The sequence below is a fragment of the Myotis myotis genome, unplaced genomic scaffold (assembly GCF_014108235.1).
Source record: "Myotis myotis isolate mMyoMyo1 unplaced genomic scaffold, mMyoMyo1.p scaffold_m19_p_1, whole genome shotgun sequence".
NCBI classification, from domain to species: domain Eukaryota; kingdom Metazoa; phylum Chordata; class Mammalia; order Chiroptera; family Vespertilionidae; genus Myotis; species Myotis myotis.
In genome coordinates this window covers 13,505,342-13,528,051 of record NW_023416313.1, presented here as the reverse complement: position 1 = coordinate 13,528,051, position 22,710 = coordinate 13,505,342, and the positions used below count along the sequence as shown (strand labels likewise).

Genomic DNA, 22,710 nt, shown 5'->3' with positions numbered 1-22,710 from the left:
TTTTTAATGCAGTTATCAAGGTCCCTTTCAAAAATGTCCCTGTTGGTGTTAGTGGTCACTTCGGCTAACCAAATGTCAAACGGTACCCTACTGGGCATGCTTACCACATATACATATAAACCACTGATAATTGTGAGTGATTCTGCAGCATAAAGTATTTAAAGATTCTTCATAAGGGGTCCACTCCATCTGGCATTAAAAGAAGCTCAATTTCTGAATCCTAGGAGATTGTAGACTTAGATGCTTTGGAAACTTAAGCCCACATGGAATACTTAGATACAAAGTCATTGAGAAGATGAATTTCTTATATTGTACTTATTTGGCAAGTGTTTATTGACAACTCACTACTCTGTGCAGAACACTTAGTGGAAAAAGAAATTTGCTCAAGGAGTTTAAGGCCCAATCCCAGCCTGTAAATGGCTCCCATTCTCTTGGGGGAAGGGCCAAGAGCAGCAAAGAGGATTATCAGGAAGCACACTTTGATTGCCTTCACCCTAGATAGCCCCACAGAGGGGATAGCCTTGCCTCTGAATAGATTGTAACCACCTTGAGACAATTTTCTTCACTTTAATGCTATTGCCAGGATATTGCAGTAATCAGATCATTTGACTTCACCCATATCTTGGCATCTCCAACTTTAATATACCACATATGTCTGATCCAAGCATCAGGGATCTGCAGCTGCACATTGTACAAACATATGTCATGGTGTTAAGACTTTTTGAACAAACTAGAGGCCCGGTGCAAGGAATTCGTGCACGGGTGGGGTCCCTTGGCCTGGCCAGCAATCAAGGCCTATGGGGTGGGGGAAAGCTGGCTGGTGGGAGGCACCCCGGGAGGTTGGTCGGGCGGGGGGAGGGACCCCAGGAGGTTGGCCAACAGGGAAAAGGGGACGTGGGAGGTTGGCTGTGGAAGCGCACTGACCACCAGGAGGCAGCTCCTGCATTGAGCTCCTGTGCATCATAGCAACTGGTCAACTGGTCATTCTGGTCATTCTGGTCATTCGGTCATAATGGTCACTTAGGTTTTTATATATATAGATAGCACTGGCTTTGGGGATGGTGTCTTCTAAGCACTATAATGAGGTAGAATATGGGCTATCTTACAGAGAATTTATTAATTGAAATGGGGAATTCCTATAAAATATTTCTTACAGTCAGTCTAAAAAATCTTGCTTATGCCCAGGGTTAAAATCTACTAATTTACAACCATAAAGCTTTATGAGTCATTTACAGTAAGCCTCCTTTCTGAAATCCTGGTGCTCCTGTGCTCATTGATTAATGCCTATGTGTAATGTTTGTTAAATATTTCCAAATGCTGTCTCTTTTCCTGCATATATGCGTACACACTCTCTGTTCTCTCTTTCATATATGTATACATACAAATTCTAAATATATCCACTATCTACCTACCTATCTAAACTCTATGTTCTCTCTTTATATATGTTCATATGTATGTATACATTCTGTCCATTTCTCTTTCTGTATGTATGTATATAGATAAATAGCTCCATATACATATATTGGAAGGGGCTCATTAGTTTATTTTCTGCTATCCTCTCTCCTCCAAACTAAAATTAAGTCCCTAGAAAACATTATAGCACATAGTATGCACTCAATAAATATGTGTAAGTAATAAATATATCTGTACCCGTAAATATACAATAGATATGGTACAGGTCTGCAAATATGTGCAGAACTGAGGATGTGTCAAGTGTAGATGTCATAGTTCATATTGGTGTGGATTTCAGGTGATTGTTCCATGCAATAAGCATACAAGCAGCTAGTGCTTATATCAAAGTATGTTCTTTAATTCTAAGTTAGCAACCTCAACAAGTAACAGATAGGCAATGACATTTATACGAATTATAAGGATTTCTGGGCATTCATATATTTAATGATTTTAATACTATACTTAAAATCTCTAGATTTTGTAGGCTTCCTTTATAAAGGAAATAATGTTCTTCCCTTTCCCTTTCATTTGTTTATACCTTATCCCCAACTCAAAGTCTAACTTTAATGTTCCCTTTATTATGGAATTCTTTCCCAACAAATCCACATTTTGTTTCACTTACTTTGAACTCAATGTAGTGAATGAGGACACTCATGGCAATAGTAACAACAGCAAACATAGTCCTCACTATACACCAGGCACTGATTTGCACTACATGTATGGATTAGCTCAGTTAATGCTCAAAATACCCCTACAATGTAAGTCTTATGATTATAACATACTTCTCAGACATGAAATCAGAGACAGAGGTTAGGGAAATTGCTGGAGATCACATACCTTGTAAGTGATGAACTCAGTATGCAAACTCAGGCATTCTAATTTCAGAGTCTGTGTTTTGCCTCACTACCTCTTTCATAACAACATAAAAAATCTTATATGGCTTTTATGCCCTTTCTGAGTTGTAAAAAAATCTTGAGAAGTCGAGAAATGTTTAAAAATTCTGTGACAGTATATAGAGGAAAATTCTTAAGAATCATTTAGCATAGTCTATGTAACAAAATAGACTTTAACCAAAATGAACTTTATGATAATTATGATGGTCAGAAAATGTTGAAGAAAGAGGAGGATGATTGCAATAGAAAGAATGAAATGCATATGACTAATCAAAAAGAAAGGTATGAAGTTAACAAACAATAAGCTGTAATCAACAAGGAAGCATTGACTATGAAACATCTAAGCACATTAATGTAAAATATAGGGAATAAGAATTCACATCAAATAGATAAAAATATGTTATTAATAACTATTAAGAGATTTTAGAATTGCATGTGTTAGAGGGGATAAATCTAGTATACTTGAAATTGTAAATTCCAACTTGATATATACACTGTTCAACAGCCACAAAACAGCAACTTAACCAACTTACATGATTATCAGAATCACTTGACTGCTCATCAAAACTTCAGAATGCTAGACTATTCCTCAAGCAATCAGTTCTCCACTGGGGGAAGTTTTGCCTTCTGGCAATTATTTGGCAATATATGTGGAGACATATTTGTTGTCATAATTGGGAGGTACTACTAGCATTTAATAGGTAGAAGCCAGGGATGCTGTAAAACATCTTAAAATGCACCGGGAAGACCCCCACAGCAAGGAATTATCTAGCCCAAAATGTCAATATTGCTGAAGTCGAGGAACTCTGGTCTGGAGATTTGGATTTTGTGTTCTGCAATGGGGCCCAGAAATTTGTACTTCTGTCCAGGGATCCAGGTTATTCTTATGAAGGCTTTAAGAGCTTGAAAATACAAGTGTGAGCTGGATTTGTTGAAAAGCATCCCATTAAAGATGGAACACTTAAAGTAGGCTTTGGCATAGAGGAATAATGTAAACAAATCAAGGAGAAAGGGAAGAACATTCCAGTAGGAGAGCAAAGCACTACCAGTAGGAGTAAAGGTAGACTACATGGTAACATTGGGTCAGTAATACACAGTGAGAAGCAATCTAAAAGCAATCTCCTCCTTCTATGCTAGTCAGAGAAAGACAAGTATCATATGATCTCACTCATAAGTGGAATCTAATGAACCAAGTAAACTGATGAACAAAACAGACCCAGAGACATGGAAACATGAAGCAGACTAACGAATCTCAGAGGGAAGGGAAGAGTGTGTACGGGAAGAGATTAATCAACAAATGTATATGCATATGTGCATAACCCATGGACACAGACAACAGTGCCATGAAAGCCTGGTGTAGGGGGTGGGAGTGGAGAGTAGAGGGTCAATAGGGGAAAAAAGGGGGGAACATCTGTAATACTTTCAACAATAAAGATAAATTTAAAAATAAGTAAATAAATAAATAAAAGCAACCTCCTTGTTCTACGTGGAAGACTAATTCTGCTTTATGGGATAGGATTGAATGTTCCTTCTTAGTTTTTATCTGTTGATAATTAACTGATACGAATATAGATTAAACTATCCTGTATTTATGCCCATTTTTGTTCTAATAATTTTCATTAAATTCCAATATATACAGGGAGTGAGAACAGGATTTTATCAGATAGCTCTAGTTTGATATCCAACTCTGCCTGCCTCCCAATAGCCCCATGAGTTTGGTGCTAATAATAGGGTTAATGGGTGGTTTAAATGAGATAGCACATGGAAAGAAATTAACTCAGCAGCACATAGAAGCACTTAGTAAAGGTCAGATGCTATTGACTATTTTTTAAAAATTAAAATAACATTTATCTGCTTTAATAGTTATGACACTATTTAATTGAACAGAAAAAAAGTGACTTTGTGGTTGAAGATGATAACTGGTAGCAACTGATAATTTTGTACTTTGTTTTGATCAAAGAGGATTGAGAAAATTCTGCTTCATAGAAATGAGTATTTGTAAATGGCTTCAGGTTTTAACCTGCCTACCCTTACTTTTCAAGATATTTTTATTCCTGAGACCAACACAAAATGATTCATCTTGGTAGGTTAATGTAGTAGTGGTTTCTAATGCATTGAAAAGGTAACACATTTGAATGTGCACATTGCTTTCCAAAAACAAACTCATTATAATGTGCATGAGTTCAATTTTATAAAGAAAATATCTATAATAATGAAAGTATAATATGCTAATTAGACCAGGCAGCTGAACAACCTTCCAGACGTCACTCCGAATGTCCTTCTGGACAAAGCTGTTGCAGAGGTGGTTAGGGCCACAGGGATTGGGCCTAAACCGGCAGTCGGACATCCCCCGAGGGGTCCGGGATTGTGAGAAGGTGCAGGCCAGGCTGAGAGGACCCCCCCCCATGCATGAATTTCATGCACCAGGCCTCTAGTATTACAATATTTATAATCAATCCTTATAGTAACTAGATGAATATCCAGGGTTCTATGGAACACAGTTTGAAAAAAAACCTCTGGCTAAGACCATGAGTGTATTATATAGTATTGAATGAAGAAGCTCACTCTAGTCCAGATAAATCACATCAATTGTTTTCTCTTGATTAGGGAGCCTAATGTATGGACAGAGATAGTAAGTTAGTCTGGCATGATTTTTTCCTCCTAAATCATCTTGGCTCTTTTGAGATATTTGCAAATTAATTGCTTGATGATGCATTCTAGTGTCCTCCAAAACACTAGAATTGGTGTAATTCTCTGCATTGACAAGATGCATCCCAACCCCTTCCTTTATAAAAGATGGGCATTTCATTGACTCTTACAGATTCAGTGCTTTGGGACTAATTTCAGAATTAGCTCCTCTGTAGTTGTTGCTGTTCATGTTGACGTCTTTCCCACTAAGAATATATTGGCTACTTGCCTGACCTATCAGCTGGTGTGTGAGAAATGAATGCAAGTTAATTTTAAGTCATAGCCTAAGATAAACATTAATAAGATACACCTACTGGAGGTGGAGAGAAGTAGGATGTACAGACCAAACATCAATGATTTGGAATAGGAAAACGAAAAGTCACATTAGCTACTTAGGACTGGTTAGACTTTTTAGTTATTATCCTTCTTTATTTTTATTAAACATATACTATATTCCATTTTTTTAATAGTTTGTCAGTTAGGCAAAACAGACCTTCTACTTTAGGTAGATCACAAACAAATCTATATTGCATAACAGAAATAAGTGTCAAAGGGAAAATAAGCCAGGAAGATAGATAGAATGTGCCTGGAATAGTTGGGAAAGTTTCACTGAGAACATGACATTTGAGTAAATGAGGGGATAAAGGGGGAAGCCATGTGGCCATTTGACAGAAGATCCTTCTAGCAAGGGGAAACAGCAGGTGCAAAGACCTTGGGGCAAGAGAATGACTGACATTTTTGTAAGGAGAATGCCTGACATTTTTGTGGACTTATGAAGAAATCAGAGTGATTGGAAAGGATTCAGACAGATAAATGGGGGCGTTGACAAGATGATATGATGTGGATCTTAGTATAGGATAACCAGCCATACATCTCAGTTAGCCCACGATTGTCTGGATTTACCCCTGAATGGCAGATTATCTATAGTACACCCCCTCACTCAGAAAAGTGTTGCTGGCTTGGATGATCATTATATGGTGATCCTAGTCTAGTAGATCACTCTTAAGACTTTTGGTTTTACTCTTAAGAGATATGGGAAACCATGGAGGGTTTGGTCACAGGAAGGCCAGGATATGACTTAGGTTTTATCAGGATCACTGAGTCTTCTGTGTTGAGAATGGACTGTGTTGGGATGGGGTGGCAAATGGCAAGGATGAAATCAGGGAAGCTAGATGGGAACCTATAGAATTATCTTTCTGATTTGCCCAGTGCAGCCAGAGTTGAGTTCTTTCATTTGAGGCCATACAGCTAGATAATAGTGCAGCGGGTCTCAACCTGTGGGTCTCGACCCCTGAAAATACATCCTGCATATCAGATATTTACATTACAATTCATAACAGTAGCAAAATTACAGTTATGAAGTAGCAACGAAAATAATTTTATGGTTGGGGGTCACCACAACATGAGGAACTGTATTAAAGGGTTGCGGCATTAGGAAGGTTGAGAACCACTGTTAGTGCAAATGGACCTAGAAGCAATTCTCCTGACTTCCAGTCTGGTGGTGTTTTTCTTACACAGTTCCTTGTTTTTATTTTAGTTTAAATTTGAGGATGTGTTTTGAGAAATGGAATGAAACCCTCTCCTTTCCCCCACACCTCCTAAGTAGCTCATTTTGAGTGAATCAACTCTGATTTTCTTAGATATTTCTTTTGAACCTCTGTTTTTATACTTTTAGCTCATGTAATCTCTTCAGAGTATTGAACCTCACATGTTCAGTACATGCTTATTAACTCATGAGTGTGAAATATATGCTAATAACTTAGAATGGAGCTGAAGGACAGAGGTGAATGTACATGTTTACCTACTTAAATGGGAGCATTGATATTAACAGGAATTATATGGACTTCAATAGGTCTAAATATATCTGAGGAGAGAATTCACTTTTGTTTATATTTATTTCCACTTGATTCTTATTTTATTTTATTTTTTGGGAAATTATCTTCAGTGTATCATCATTGGTTTCCTTAGAGTAGATAATTGGAAGGAAGAATCCATGTGCTTATTATACACTTATATAGTCAACTACAATTGAATATGTGGGACTACACTTAAAAGATTGAAATGTATTTGCGTAGATTCTAAATATGTGCACTTGATATGCAAATTTATGTGTGTCGGGGGGGTATGGGATGTTATGTATAGACACATTTACATATATGATATTTTAAGTAGACTATATGTCCATGGGGAGTTACCCAGATAGTGAAATTAAATTCTGCATTCTTTCTACTAGCCACTAATTCAGTAAAACCTTAAATTCCTGCAACTTTGCTATCCCCCAGGGCAAATACTTGTCACACAAAGTGCTTATCTTACCTCTCCTGTGAATAATTATAGGGGAATAAGCTAACTCTTGGGGCATTTGTAAGAAATAAATAGGTACAAAAGTGCTTTTATAAGACACATATAACATAATACGTGGTGGTCTTTATTGTCTCAATTATGTTTCTGTTGTACATATATGCTTGAGATTTCTTACATCCTTTTAATCCTACCTTCAAGTGCCCACCCCCTTTTGAAAACCCTTCATTCCATATACTAAGCAAAAAGCTCATGGTTCATTTTAGGGACTCTTCCTACCGCATGCGGTATAAGTTAGTAATGTATAAGAAGTATCATGTGGTGATTCTGCCCATTTGCTGTTGGGGTGTAAGAAGGTGCTTGGAGAGCATTATGCTAAGTGAAATAAGCCAGTCAATGAAGAAAAAATACCACATGATCTCACTCATTCATGGATAATAGAGACCATTATAAACTTTTGAACAATAATAGATACAGAGGCAGAGCTGCCTCAAACAGATTGTCAAACTGCAGCAGGAAGGCCGGGGAGGGTTGGGGGGCAGGAGGGAGGGGGGTAAGAGATCAACCGAAGGACTTGTATGCATGCATATAAGCGTAACCAATGGACATAAGACACTGGGGGTTAGGGGAGGCCAGGGGATTGTCAGGGGCGGGGGGAAAAAAGGTCACATATGTAATACCCTTTGTAATACTTTAAGCAATAAAAAATAAATAAATAAAAATAAATAAAACATTCTCCCCCCCCCCCAAAAAAAAAAGTATCGTGTGGTGATTCTGCCCATTTGCTGTTGGGGTGTAAGAAGGTGGGCAGATACACTGTTGGTGCTCTTTCCTGGGTATAAGAGAAGCAAGAGAAAGCACAGTGGATTATAGAGCATTTAAGGAGATAAAGAGAAGAAAAAGGAAAAGAGAGAAACGGTGTTGTTTGAAAGTGGGCATTCAAAATATTAAACAACCTTTTCAGTACAGGCTCGGGCCACTGAGTGGACATACACAATAAACAATCAGCAACATGGTATCTGTACTGTTTAAAATGGTTTTTAAAGAAAGCTAAAACCCTCAAATTCTATTTCAGTGGTCTAGTCTAAATTGTTATTTTTTAGATTTTATTTCAGGAAAAATTTTCTTTATTGCAAATTCAGCTACTTGCAAATCTTGAATCACACTTTGTACATCAAAACCAAAATTTATACATGTACAAGTTTTTTTGGCTTTTTGTGCATGAAACTGGGGTACAGAACTTTACGTACAGACATTCAGGAAAGGGACTCTTACGATCAAGTGTAGTCCTTATTTGAACTCCTAAATCTATGATAAAAGTTGCTTTCTTGCTTATTTATTTCAACTTCTGGTGGGGTCTAGTAGAACAAATAATCCAAAATAGTGGATAATCCAAAAATGTAATTTATATCTGGCTTCAGAATACATTACCAGATGTTCCTATAGCAGATTTCCCTTCCTAATTAGGCCTCTCTTAAAGTAGGAGTTAATTTTGTCTTCATTAGCTGCTTCCAAATTAGCAGGAATGGGGCAAGGAGAAAACCCAAAGCATGCTGGGTATTTAGGAGGAAGCAGGCCCAGTGCTAAAAAAGTCAGTGGTAGATCTTGCTCAAAGAATGAAATTCAAATCCGGGTAATCGAGATGATGGGCATGTGCACTGAAATGTTTACTGAGCACCTTCTTTAGAAATTCTCAGGCTGTTGTCCACTCTTTATATCTCCCTATTAACTATGAGTCTAGAAAAATTCTATTATAGGAATAGGCAGATAATGTCCTGAAACTTTATATAGAAAAAAAAATAGAGGCTCAGAGAGGTTAAGGGACCTCTCACACAGATTGATCTCTGAGTAAACAGTACCTAAGATACTGAAACTGATTAATGAGTGATAAGAAGATCCCACTGTTTCCATCTTATTGATGATTTGAATAATGAGGAAGCAAGAATTCTCCTGGCCTAATCGCATTAAGAGAGCTAAGATAATGAAGCTGTGATTAAATGGCTATTAAACTATTTTTATCAAACAGAGATCAAGCGAGTGTGAGAATCTAGGGACACAGAGTGTAATTGCAATTCTACAAGAGGTGGAAGAAATGACTATCTTGAGCAGGGCATGGTCCCACCATAATAGCCTGCATTTAGAAATCTTGGGGATACCACATGCTGGTTTCACTCTGGGTTTCTCCCTCAGGTGTCTGTTAGCACTGCAAAGCCCCTGATCTCCTCTTTAATTTAGTGGATTTATTCACTCTCTGTATGTAGTTGGATGAGTGGAATGCACTGTCTGTCCCAGAATATGTAACCAGTTGGAAGATCCTTTTGCCAATTGCTCACAAAGGAAGAGGGCCCAGTGATTATACACTGGATCCAATATTTCAATTTTAAGGTGACTCTGGACACCCAAAGTGGCAGAATTCCCTTCCTTCCACTGTGCCTTTTGAATTACAGCACGCTTTGTACAGGTCACACAGGGACCCAGCAGTCCCAAAGAGCAGTCATGAACTTTCTGATTTTGTTGACTGTTCTGAACTCTCATTTATTAAGGATATGACATTGCTTTGGAATTGTTGCACCTTCTAAATTTGGGTTGTTCATATTCATGTATGCGTATCATCTGTCACTGGAAATTCTTTATACCTTGAATGAGTTATTGTTGATGTGCTTTCTTTATTCTTGGAGAGCCCTTAGAGAATGAAGTGTTACAGTCACATGGACCTTTATTTAGGTTGGGAAGAACAGCAGCAGACTAGCATTGTGTAAGGAGAGCCCAAGGTTGAACCCCACCATGGAAAATGCTGCTTGATTGCCCCAGAGCTCAATGGAGGAGATGCCTATTGGCTGGTTTGTACCTTGCTCTACCCATCGGCGGTCAGTTGCAAGGCTGAGCTCAATTTGTGTTCCTCTACTCCACTACCCTATTGGTGATCTGCTCTCTCCTCACCATGCTGTTATTTTTTTTCCTTTATAAAAACTTATTTGAAGCTAATAAGTATGTTTTTGTTAGACAGTCATTTGCAGTATCAGAGTTGAACCTTTGAATGATTATCTTGCAATGTTGTTTTACTGACTAATGTGTTTCCAGGACCTGTCACCTGTCACATGTGTTACTAGCCCAGTGAGCTTCCTCTGCAGCAACTTGGACCTGAATGCTCTGTCAATTGGGACCAAAGCAACAATGAAAAGTGACATTAATTATTTAACAGAGTTCTTTTTGTCACATTCATTGCCTTTGTGGGGGCGTTTGGTTGTTGAAACTCATGGTAAACTAATTGAAATTGCCATGGTTCAGGGCAATGTCCACTCAAGTTTACATGTAGGAATATCTGTTGAGCTTCAACAGAAAAGTTTCATTGATAATATCAGACTTTCCCCCCAGTCTTTTATGGTTAAAGAAAGCAGAGAATTTGAAATAATAACATTCTTTTCTTCTTAATTAAAGAATGACCTTCCTAAAATAATTGGTCTTGGAACCTCTCTAAGTCATCCACATTAGGGATGATAATTTAAAGGTTTAAATTACTTCTAATGGACACTTACTGATTAAAGCCCTACTGGTCTATAATAGTTGAACACCAGACTGCTCTACCTACATACCCCAACACACGCGCACACACACACACACACACACACACACACACACACACTCATACACAATTCAAATCTTCCATCCCATAACACTCCAGTAGAGAGGAGAATTAAAATAGTTGGTCATTCAATCAGATCTTTTAAAATAATTATAACATTATCAACTTCCAATATTTCTGGAATTGTATTTGGTATACATTTATCCAGGCTTATTAATGAATTTTGGGGAAAACTAGTTAATTTAAGTGATCTTTGTCATTTTGACTTTATTGGAATTATTGTAGTTTGTTTACACCAGGGATAAAACTAAGGCGCTATTATATTATGTGATTGGAGGCTTGTCATATTGCAGGAAAGCCAAACACAAAATTTATATTGGTATAAACAAAATTACTCAATTATTAGTGAATATTATTTTATTATTAACTATTTTTTCTTGAGCTATTTTTAAATTTGAAATAAACATTTATAAAATTGGGACACCTGGAAAATATCTAATTTATTGATAGTGTATCTGTGTTTTTGCTTGAAACATTTTCAAAATTATCTTTATCAGGTAATATGGACATATTTATATGAATATAAATTTCATGATTTGGGATATTTTATATAATATATATTTCATCTTATTATAATTTTTATTGAGAACAGTTTAATAAACTGTTTGGGTTTTTGGTATGTGGAGAAATCTAAATTAAAATAAAAAGAAGAAGATTGGAATTTTTAGATACCAAATTATGATCCTGACTAGAAAATAAGGGAATATACTTCAGTATCTTTATTATTACAATTATATTGTCCAGAAGAACTGAGGGGAAAAGAGGGGTGTTCAGTAAGTTTTATTATTGAATTGAGCAATTTGGATATTAAGGAATTGGCCAGTTCCTGGAAGTAGTGCCATTTTGAAGTTAACATTTTCCTGGTGCATTAGTCTTAAAACTCATATAGTTGTCACTCCACACACAATGTCGTCCAGTCCAGCAGCATTAGGCATTAGAGAGGGGCATTATGCAAATGGAAAACATGCACAGTAATGTCCACTGAGTAGCAAATAGCTCTGTGTGGCCTCTTGAATCCAAAAGAGAAATAAGCCTGGATGGAGGCTGATCAGTAATGAGGGAAAACAATTTTTATGTGAAAATAGAATGTGTACATGATAAAGACCTGCCTAATTTCTCCAGTGATACAATTTGATTTTCTGATTAGCTGTCTTGTGATTCTTGTAATTTTGTCAGGTCAATTAACTGGAGTTCACTGCTGGAGAGAAAGGAAGTGTGGGCCCTGCTGGTTTCATTAGATGTCAGCAGCTTAGGTGCATTTTGTAATAGGACCTGTATGAGATAATTTAGCTATTTTTAATGTCATAGAGTACAGAACCTTTAAAAAGGACCTATGAAACAGGTCAAATTGGATAAACTATGTGAAGTGATAAAAGAAGGAAAATAAAGTGATATACACAACATATATTCTATGCAATTAATGCAGACCAGTGAACTATTCAGCAAATAATCAGTGACTACCTATACTATGTGCCCAACTATCTATATATATAAAAGCCTAAGCAACCAAAATGACAGGAACGACTGGAATGACCAGTCATTATGATGTGCACTGACCACCAGGGGGTAGATGCTCAACACAGGAGCTGCCCCCTGGTGGTCAGTGCATTCCCACAGTCAACCTCCCCCAGCCAGCCAACCTCCCCCAGGCTGGCAGGCTCACATTGTCCGATTGCGGCCTCCTGGCCAACCTCCTGTGGTCCCTCCCCCTCAGCTGGCCAACCTTCTGTGGTCCTTCCCCCCATCTGATAGGCCCTGATCACCTGATTGGGACCCACCCCTGGACAGGGAACCAGAGGTGGGTGGTTCTGGACACAGACCCTTTCCCGGGGGTCTAAGGGCCAGCTCCCTCCTTGGGGCTGGCTGCCAACATCCTGTGCCCCATCCCTCTCCCTGGCTGGCAGGACCCAATGGGCCCACTGTCCACCCACCACAGTGGGAATGCAGTGGTGTGGGAAGGAGGAGGGTGTGGGGTGGGTGAGGAGGGGAACCACGCGATGGCAGGGTGCCAACGGTGGCAATGTCGGCTCCTGGACTGGCGACCAGCACTTCCTCTCTAGCCTGGCCCTGATCGGCCTGGCCCCAATTGGCCCTGATTGCAGGCCAGGTCTAGGGACCCCACCAGTGCACAAATTTTGTGCACCAGGCCTCTAATATAATATAATTACTATAGCACATTTTTCTGTAAACAAAGTGCACAAGTTTCAGTTGGGAAAGCTTGAAAGCACTGAGATAAATATTATCTTTTATAATAAACCATTTACGGGTCCTTCCCTTCCACTAGAGGTATTGGAGGGGTGCAGTTTCATGTTGTTTCTCTTTGTACCTTCAACACTTAACATGGTTTTGACGTGTAGTAAGTGGTCAAAAATATTTGTGGAGTGAACAAGTGAACAACAACTTTTCAAGAATGTGTTTGTGGGAATGAGTGTGAAAAAATGAGTTAGAGTATGGTTGGAGGATCCCCCACTAGAAGTAAGGTTACTCTAGAATCATACCCTTGGTCATAGAAATGAATGCGTTTAAGAGATGTTTCAAAATAAGATTGTTCTTAGTGACTGGGCAGCTAAAGAGTAGTCAAAGTAGTTCCAAAGTTTAGGTCTGAAAAATTGTTACCCAAACAGGAGAAGTCAAGAGAAATAGTAGTAAGTTTGAGTTTGGAGATGAGGGAGCTATTGTCAGGTAGAAATGTCCAGTAGGCAGTTACAAATTTATGACTAAAGTTGGGAAAGGTGTTAGGGGAAAAAATGACTTGGGAGTATTCAGTGATGAGATTATAATTGAAATAATAAAAGTGTAGTTTCTCTTGGTATAGTTTTAGCTTCTGGTGATGTTCAAGCAGAGTGTTCCATACATTTTGGCAGGTGTGCTGTGTAGGATGAAATAGATGATGGTCAAAATTCTCTCAAGTTGCCTCAGACTCTCTAAATCACATCTTTTAGTTAGGGAAATAAGATATAAACATGTGGAAAATAACTGTGAACAAGACAGAATTATATACAGCCGTACTAAGCACTGATAATAAATTGCTAAATTGGACAGGTCAACAATCAGAAATTGGTACAGAAGAGGTATTAATTAATTGTGTGTTTCAGACCAAAAGTGAATTTGGAGTTTAAGAAATACATGATCTTAGTGCTCTGGCATGAACATTCAAAATTCCTTGTATTTTCTTACTCATTTGGCTAAACATGTCCAATCTCTGCTGATTAATGGTGTTACCCATCTCCCAATGTCAACTCACTCACGTCGTCTTCTGTTTTTGCAGAAGATAGATGAAGAGAATGAGGCGAACTTGCTAGCAGTTCTCACAGAGACACTGGACAGTCTCCCTGTGGATGAAGACGGATTGCCCTCATTTGATGCGCTGACAGATGGAGATGTGACCACTGAGAATGAGGCTAGTCCTTCCTCCATGCCTGACGGCACCCCTCCGCCTCAGGAGGCAGAAGAGCCGTCTCTAGTAAGAACCCTTCCTACTGTTTAACAGGAATTGGAGTTGCCTCTGGCTACCCGCTGCATGGGTATGATGTAATAACAATAAGGTCTGGATTTTTAATTTAGACTGATGCCAAAACAATCCCCAAACATGTTTGGGGTTGCATATTCTGTTATTCTGTGTTTAAACATATTGACAATACAGTCTTCATGTGAGCTTAACTGCATTTTTAAACTATTTTTTGTGTCAGTTTTTTTATTACTTAGTATTACTTATGTTCATGGTAGAAATTTAGAAAATGTGGACAACCAAAGAGAACAGGCTACATATTCACCTGTAATTTCTAATAATTCCTAATATGCAAAATAATTGAAATTTCTTTCATTAAGATATAGCATTGGCATGTTTGTGATTTTTAAATGTATGCATTATTTTAATGGTGGAATAGTATTTTATTATTCAAAGATGTCTTTAATTTACTAATTAACCCCTGAGGTTGAATATTTAGTCTTTTTTTCTACTTTTTACTATTATAAATTATTTAATAATTGACATATTTGTAGTTTTATTCTTATGCATACAATTCTAGAAATATGAGATATATCAAGGGGTATGTAATATTTTAAGGCTTTAGATCCATAATTCTTATGAAGATTGAAAAATAATAGCACACTTGCAACCCAAGCTACCAAAATTTATGGTAGGCAATGAAGAGTGAATTTGTTGGCAATGAAGAGTGAATTTTCCTTTCAATGCAGTGCTTGACCAGAATTTTATTAGTTCTAAGACACAGTTTTACCTTCTCATCTGTGGTAGCCATTTGTCATTTTCCATAAATCTGATGCAAGAACACACTATGTAAATTACCAAATGCCATTCTTCAAACTTTAGTAATGTGCTTCTACCTGCCATGTAGAGTTTGTTTCTTGTCCATTTCTACATTTTTAAATGTTAAAATCACTCCATGTAAACATATGGAAACCCTACATGTATTCTTTTGCCATTGAGATTTCTGGTCTAGAAGAAAATCTCTCATGATTGTTATTTTTTCCTAATTTTCTCCATTTGTCAGTATTGTTGGCTTTGCTGTCTAGGACTTTGATTTCTTTGCATTCATCCACACGTTTTGGCTCAACTAGGAGATGCTATTGACCTAGAGTCATATATATATATATATATGCTATTGACCTAGAGTCATATATATATGATTTCAGAGAGGAAGGGAGAGGGAGAGAGAGATAGAAACATCAATGATGAGAGAGAATCATTGATTGGCTGCCTCATGCATGCCCCCTACTGGTGATCCAGCCAGCAACCTGGGCATGTGCCCTGGACTGGAATGGAACCTGAGACCCTTCGGTCTGCAGCGGATGCTCTATGGACTGAGCTAATCTGTCTAGGGGTATTTATAAGTCTTCAACAAAGATAGCCATTCTTTTACTCCAAGTGTTCTTTGTATCAGTAAAATATTATACTTTATTGTGCAACATGACTCAGAACATCACAGAATCTTTAATTTATTGCCACTTGATTCATTTGGGTTGTTGACGGGAAAATGTCCATGTACTTCCTCCCCAAGCCCCAAATCCTCATTTAGCAAGGCAGCTTTTCCCACCCAATAGTGGTTTGGAAATCCTGTTAGGAAGATCCTTTTCCCTTATTTAATATAAATGAAATATTGAGGTAGACAACACTAAGTCTCAAATGTAGGAAAAAGAAATAGTTTCAGAGGTGGTAGTGTAATGCCAAACTTCTTCTTAGTTTTTAAAAATACATGTTTGTGGGGGGTGATGTGGGGATAAGGACACATATGTAATAATCAATAAAAAAAAACCATTCTGAAAGAAAGCAGAAAAAAACAAAAATAAATAAAAATACATGTTTATTAGAGCTTTTGTGCTGAGGTGTGATATAATTAAAGAGTGATAGAATTACTTTTTATCATTACAATTACGGAATTTTAAGTTTGAAATTTTAATAACTTATTTTAATGCTCAGATGACTCATAACTCTCTTGCTTTTTCCCTTCTCTGATATGTTTCTAGCTTAAGAAGCTCTTACTGGCACCAGCCAACACTCAGCTAAGTTATAATGAATGCAGTGGTCTCAGTACCCAGAACCATGCAAACCATAGTCACAGGATGAGAACAAACCCTGCAGTCGTTAAGGTACAAAAGTAAACTTTTTTAATACAGGAGGGGAAGTCACAGAGGGTTTTTGCTTGAAGCTGTAAAACAAGTCGTGGGCTTATTTACGGTGTTCATTGGGCTGGGTACCTGCAGCTGCTTCACGATGCTGAAACCGATGACGAAATGGGTGTCCAAAAGCAGCACTCTAGCCGCTGTAAACCAGGCAGAGTCCATTTACACTTTGTCTTTGGACGATTGGAATGGAAGTTCTGCCGTCTGTTGCTCCTTGCCCATTTTATTAATACATGCAGCAGTGCGGGCTGCAATTCAATTTGCTGATAGGCTGGTATTAACTATAAGTGACTTTAAGATGCAGGGTTGCTGTTTTGCCAGCTGTCCAACCTGAGAAAGATTGCTCTGGAATCACCGCAAAAGATCCGTCTCTGCCATTAATTGGATGGAATGCTGGCAATGACATAATTCGGTTAGCGGGCTGTATTAAACAATGTTTGTCTTGCCATTCACTGTGAGTGAAAACGGAGCGTTAAGGGGTACTTAAGAGAATTGTGAATACTGGGCTCTGGCAATCAATGGCAAATTAAGGTTTAAACCAGCTTATTTTTTTTTTTTATTCACAGTAAAGGCGCTGTAGGGTCTTGTTAGTTACATGTTGCTGAGTAAGAACATTGAAATGTAGGAGAAATGAAATAAAAAGCTGCATAAATGTCATTTAGGAATTTTAAATGTAATTTTCTTTCCTTGTTCTGCAAACAATTATTCACAGCTCATAGATCCAGTACACTTAGACTGAACACTTCATTGAAAATCTCATCTCTTCAGAAAACCTATATCCATTCTGCTAAGGTTCAGTTCACTAATTTTAGCTTTCTTTATGCCTTGTTTTTAAGACCGAGAATTCATGGAGCAATAAAGCGAAGAGCATTTGTCAACAGCAAAAGCCACAAAGACGTCCCTGCTCGGAGCTTCTCAAGTATCTGACCACAAACGATGACCCTCCTCACAGCAAACCCACAGAGACCAGGAACAGCAGCAGAGACAAATGCACCTCCAAAAAGAAGTCCCACACACAATCGCAGTCGCAACATTTACAAGGTAGGTTGGGGACCAAAACATACTCTGTGGGTGAGAGCCCTGAAGGGAGAGCCAGCATACACCGGGCTGGAGAGGCCCAAACTGCGGGCTTCCATTCCCACAGTTTCACTCTGGAAAGAGAATTCAGCACTTCACTGTAGATGGGGGGGAAAAATCCTTCCGTGAACACAGGTTGAACATATCCTATTTAGCTGATATGCAGCCTGATTCACAATCACCCAATGGTCCCTGAAATGTTAGCCGAGTGGGGGGTGGCGAAGTGGGGAGCATTGAAACCTCAGATGAGGTTTACATGAGCTCTGCAAATGCTGAGGTCATTGAAGTTCTGGGCAGGCTGGGCTAGGGGATTCATTACAGAGCTTTTATTTTTTTTCCTCTTTCAATAATGGAAAAAATAAGGCATTGTTGACTTGCTGTGTATGTACCTACAGAAATTGTAAATAACAATTATGCAGCCTCTTGTGGTTATTATGTGCATTCTTTCCTATTTTTTTTTTAAGAGTACATGTTAGGCTCACAGATATTTTTTTTTTGTAAATAAGGATTTGGAAATTCCTAGAATTTTAAAAATTTGCTTTCTATCTAAAGAAATGATTGCCTTGATTAAATGAAACACTTAGATTGATTTTTTTTTATTGCCTCCATACATTATCAGAAGGCTTCTGAGGCAGATCAGGCTGATTTGGGGAAAACCTCTCTTGGCAGAGATAAAATTTTCTTTTGTTTTCGGTCCCTCCTTTCAAGATATTCTAGTCTTACAGGTGTAAAAAGAACTTGTAAAAGTTGCCATTGCTTAAAAATATCCCAGTTTCCGCGTGAACTTGACCTCTACCCCTGTAGTGGAAGTAGGCATTTGCTAATAAAGTATTTATAAACACCCACCTCTTTTTTTCCCTTTTGTTTTCCCAACTTCCCTGTGCAGCTGCAGAGTGGTAGCCCCACCTCCCTGTTATGAACCATGATTACTTTGCACAGGTATGCTGCTGCTGCTGCTGCTGCTGCTTTTCAACAGTATTTTCTTTCCCAGTGTTTTTACTTTCCCTCTCTCATCCCCAGCCCACCATAAACCCAGATTTTTCAGGAACCTTCCTTTAATATGTTAAGTTGTCTCCCAGTTAGGTTTTTCCTGGTGGCTATCTCAAAATCACTCCCCATCCCTTTCTGCCAGTTCAGGGAAATATATTTATGGACAGGAGCCAAATTCTCTTAGCTTGCTTAGGCCTGTTGGGCCCCTCACACACTGGAAGAGTTTTTCCCAGAGCAGAACCAGTCTCCTGGGGGACAGACACATAGCTGTCCAAGGCCTCAGGTGAGGGAAAGCCAGCTGGGCTTGCTCTAGTGAGTGAATTGAAGAATTCACTGCTACTCCCCACCTTCTGCTAGTCATGCATTCATTTTCTGGAGCCGAATGTGAAGTCCTGAGCTCGATGAAGCCTTGGAGGCAGTAAACCCAGCCCAGCAGCACATTTCAAAGGTCTTGTTTTGAAACTTTAATTGGCCCTTTTGGATTTTGAGGTTTTTTTTTTTTCCCAATTTTTAAATTTGCTTACCACTAAATATTACTGTACACTGTTGCAAAGCATGGCAGTGAGGAACTAAATTGGCCTATGGGGGAAATATTCTTTAGAAGAGACATGCTGTATGTGGTTTGCTTTTTTTTAAGGTATATGTCTGTGGTGAGGCATAGAATTTATCCCTGAACAAAACCTTTTGACAATGTGTATGTGTGTGTGTGTATATATATATATATATATATATATATATATATATATATATAAAACTATTTATTCTTGTAGTTATTAAAGTCCTAAAACAAAGCAAACATGACTGGCTGTTAATAACCAACAGGAAATAAATGCTCAGCTTTAGGGATTACTTAAATTATTATCAAAATTTGAAAGAAAAACATGTGAACTCTTGGAGATGATACTGAGAGATTCTGCTGAGGTTACCTTTCTTAATGTATTGTAATTTTTTTTCTCACTGAACTTCCTGTTTGTTCTTTGTAACATAGTGAGGTCAGGTTCTTTCAAGTTCTTTAGGATAATAGTCTGGCCTTTGGCACTTGTTGGTGTCCCCCTCATTCACTTATTCATTCATTTGCTAATGTATTCATTCACTAAAAATACAATGTTCTGCATAAAAAAGGTGAATTCCTGCCCTCAAGAATCAATGTGGATTAAAGTCTCTGGAACAGTGTGGATTAAACTCTGAGTGAACCAAAGCAGGCTCCATTAGTGAGCTTTTGTGAGCCTGGGCATATTCAGTGATTAGAGTCTATATGTGGTTTCAGCTGTACCCTTCCCCTATAGTCCTCATTTCCTGATGCCTTTTGTCCCATTAAATATCTCCATTGCCTACTCCCTCCTTCCATTGCCCTTGGCCTTACCTGTACCCAACTACCAGAATTTTGGGGGTCTTCCTTTGAGCATTTCAGAAAGCCAACTCTACACCTTGAAAACTGAAATTCTAGTAACTGATTTTCCATGTGCTTTTATTGTGTGTGATAGCACATAGTTCATAGATAGACATGTTCTATAGAACCTGCATGCATTATTGTAATTATTAGTTGAACACCTTAAAAGTTGGCAAAGTTCCTTCATAAGTGTGTTCTTTTTGAAAGGTTCATTATATCAGACTTACCAAAAAAAATAATGTAAGACCAGTTCATTTATCTGTTTATATGGAAAAGCCAATCAATCAATGTATCTAATTTGTAGAAGACAGCATGAGCTTCGTATTACTGAATGCACATTGGATAGATGAGAAACCATTCCATTGTTTAAAAACTAAATCTAAATCTACAAATTAAATATGTAAATACTATTTATCCAAGTAAAGTATCTAATTTCAGCCTAATTTGGATATAAATAATATTTTCACATTTCAAAAGACCTTAATTACTGGGGTTGATTAATTTGCTTGAATATCTATTGGTTGCAGTCTCTTTTGATAATAGGAGAAAGGAAACATATTCTGGGCCAACTCTGCCAGTAACTATTTTTATGGCTCTGACAATATCTTTTAGCATCTCAAAGATTTTTCTCAGGCTTTTCCTCCATAAAATAAGGAAGATTATTCTAAAGACTGTTTTTATTTCAATTCTGTGATTTTCATTATTTAAATGACTACCTTTTGAAAGTAGTTATTTTACTGAGAAAAAATTGACATATGTATACATATATCTTTGTAGGTAGGCATATATATAAATAACTAGAGGCCCAGTTATGCACTGGCCGGGGGGGGGGGTGTCCCTCAGCCCAGCCTGCACTCTCTTGCAGCCCAGGACCCCTTGCTCCTTACCACCCACCTGCTCACTGCTCCTTACCGCTTGGCTCGCTGCTCCTTAGCGCTGCCATAGAGGAGGGAGAGGCTCCCGCCACCACTGCTGTGCTCACCAGCCAGTAGCCCGGCTTCTGGCTGAGTGGCGTTACCCCTGTGGGAGTGCACTGACTACCAGGGGCAACTCCTGTGTTGAGCGTCTGTCCCCTGGTGGTCAGTGCACATCATAGTGACCGGTCATTCTGGTCGTTCCACCTTAACTGTTGCTTAGGCTTTTATTATATAGACTAGAGGCCCGATGCATGAAATTCATGCAAGAGTAGGCCTTTGCAGCCTCAGCGGCTGCCTGGATCCCTCCCTGGCAGTAGGGGGCAGCTGCCTGGATCCCTCCCTCGCAGCCATCAGCGGCTGCCTGGACCCCATGGCTGCAGCCCCAGCTTTGTCCCAGAAGGATGTCAGGAAAGACATCAGGTCTAATTAGCATATTGCCCTTTTATTATTATAGATATGTAGATATATATCCCAAGGGCATTTCTCATTTTGCTTTCCCCTCCTTCTGTTCAAAATACAAGACTGCTGAAGAGTAGCAATTGAAATTTTGGAGTAAGAAGAAGCTTCTTACTTCATCCTTTATAATTGGGAAATGCCTTCTGTAACAGGTAAAATTTAGGAAGCATAAAGTGAAGTAGGTGAGCTCTCCTTACAAAGCTCTGTGTCTCTCAACTGATAAACATAGTATCTTACTTTACTTGTTTATCAGATTTGAGAATCTGAGCCCCTTTTCAACCATCTGGATCAATGTCCAAAATTTGCCATAATCTCTGAATTCATTTTTAGTGAAGGGAATGGTTATTGGGTGAGCTTTGGCCTCATACAAATAACCTATTCTCAGGCTAGATATAAAATTATATGTTTTAGAAGAAAAATCAACTAAATATTCATAACGTTCTGTCATCTTGTAGTTACTCTGCTCTTTTCTTGTCTAAACAAACCGTGTACTGTATTCCAAATTCGAATAGAAAACATTATTTCCTTCTGATGGTATAATGCACATTTGATATCCTTAACAGGGATGCTACTTTTTTTTTTAGCTCTATTTTTGTATGTTTTTTGAATGGTAGTTTTTTGATACAAATGTTTGGATTTTTTTTTTTTTTTTTTTTTTTTTTTTTTTTTTTAGCATAATGGACTGTTGTCTGACTTTGATCTAATATTCAGGGATTTCCTTACTTTTGATTTACAGTTTCCAGTTTCCCACCTGACAGTTGTAGCAAGAAAACAAATCTAGAAAAACACTCAATATTTCATAATTAGTTTCCTTTTTTTTCCTTTAGCCAAACCAACAACTTTATCTCTTCCTCTGACCCCAGAGTCACCAAAGTAAGTATTAAGAAATGTAACCATTTTCAGAAAGGGAAGGGGGTTCTAATACATTTGGCTACAGCAACTCCATTTCAGTTTGTTTTTATAAATGTGCCATATCTTCCAGTGACCCCAAGGGTTCCCCATTTGAGAACAAGACTATTGAACGAACCTTAAGTGTGGAACTCTCTGGAACTGCAGGTAAGCCTTACATTTCACTTGGAATTGTGTGTGTGCGTGTGTGTGTGTGTGTGTGTGTGTGTGTGTGTGTGTGATGAATATATGTTAAATAGATTGTTTTCTTTGTGTGATTAATGACAATAATAGAGAACAAACAACATTGGATAAGAAGTTTTCTATAAATATTTCTAGTTGTTTACTTTCTTTAAGAGATGCTATTTATTGTGG

The 22,710-nt window shown here is 38.1% G+C and overlaps 1 protein-coding gene across 1 annotated transcript in view; it reads left to right on the top strand.

Annotated features, from left to right (window-relative positions):
* PPARGC1A (PPARG coactivator 1 alpha) overlaps nucleotides 1–22,710 on the top strand; it is a 99,972-nt gene that overhangs the window by 42,770 nt on the left and 34,492 nt on the right. Inside the window, exons 3-7 of the mRNA XM_036330176.1 lie at nucleotides 14,246–14,440; nucleotides 16,462–16,584; nucleotides 17,454–17,658; nucleotides 22,275–22,320; nucleotides 22,430–22,503. Coding sequence (XP_036186069.1) covers nucleotides 14,246–14,440; nucleotides 16,462–16,584; nucleotides 17,454–17,658; nucleotides 22,275–22,320; nucleotides 22,430–22,503 — 643 coding nt within the window. The remainder of the gene's footprint in view (nucleotides 1–14,245; nucleotides 14,441–16,461; nucleotides 16,585–17,453; nucleotides 17,659–22,274; nucleotides 22,321–22,429; nucleotides 22,504–22,710) is intronic.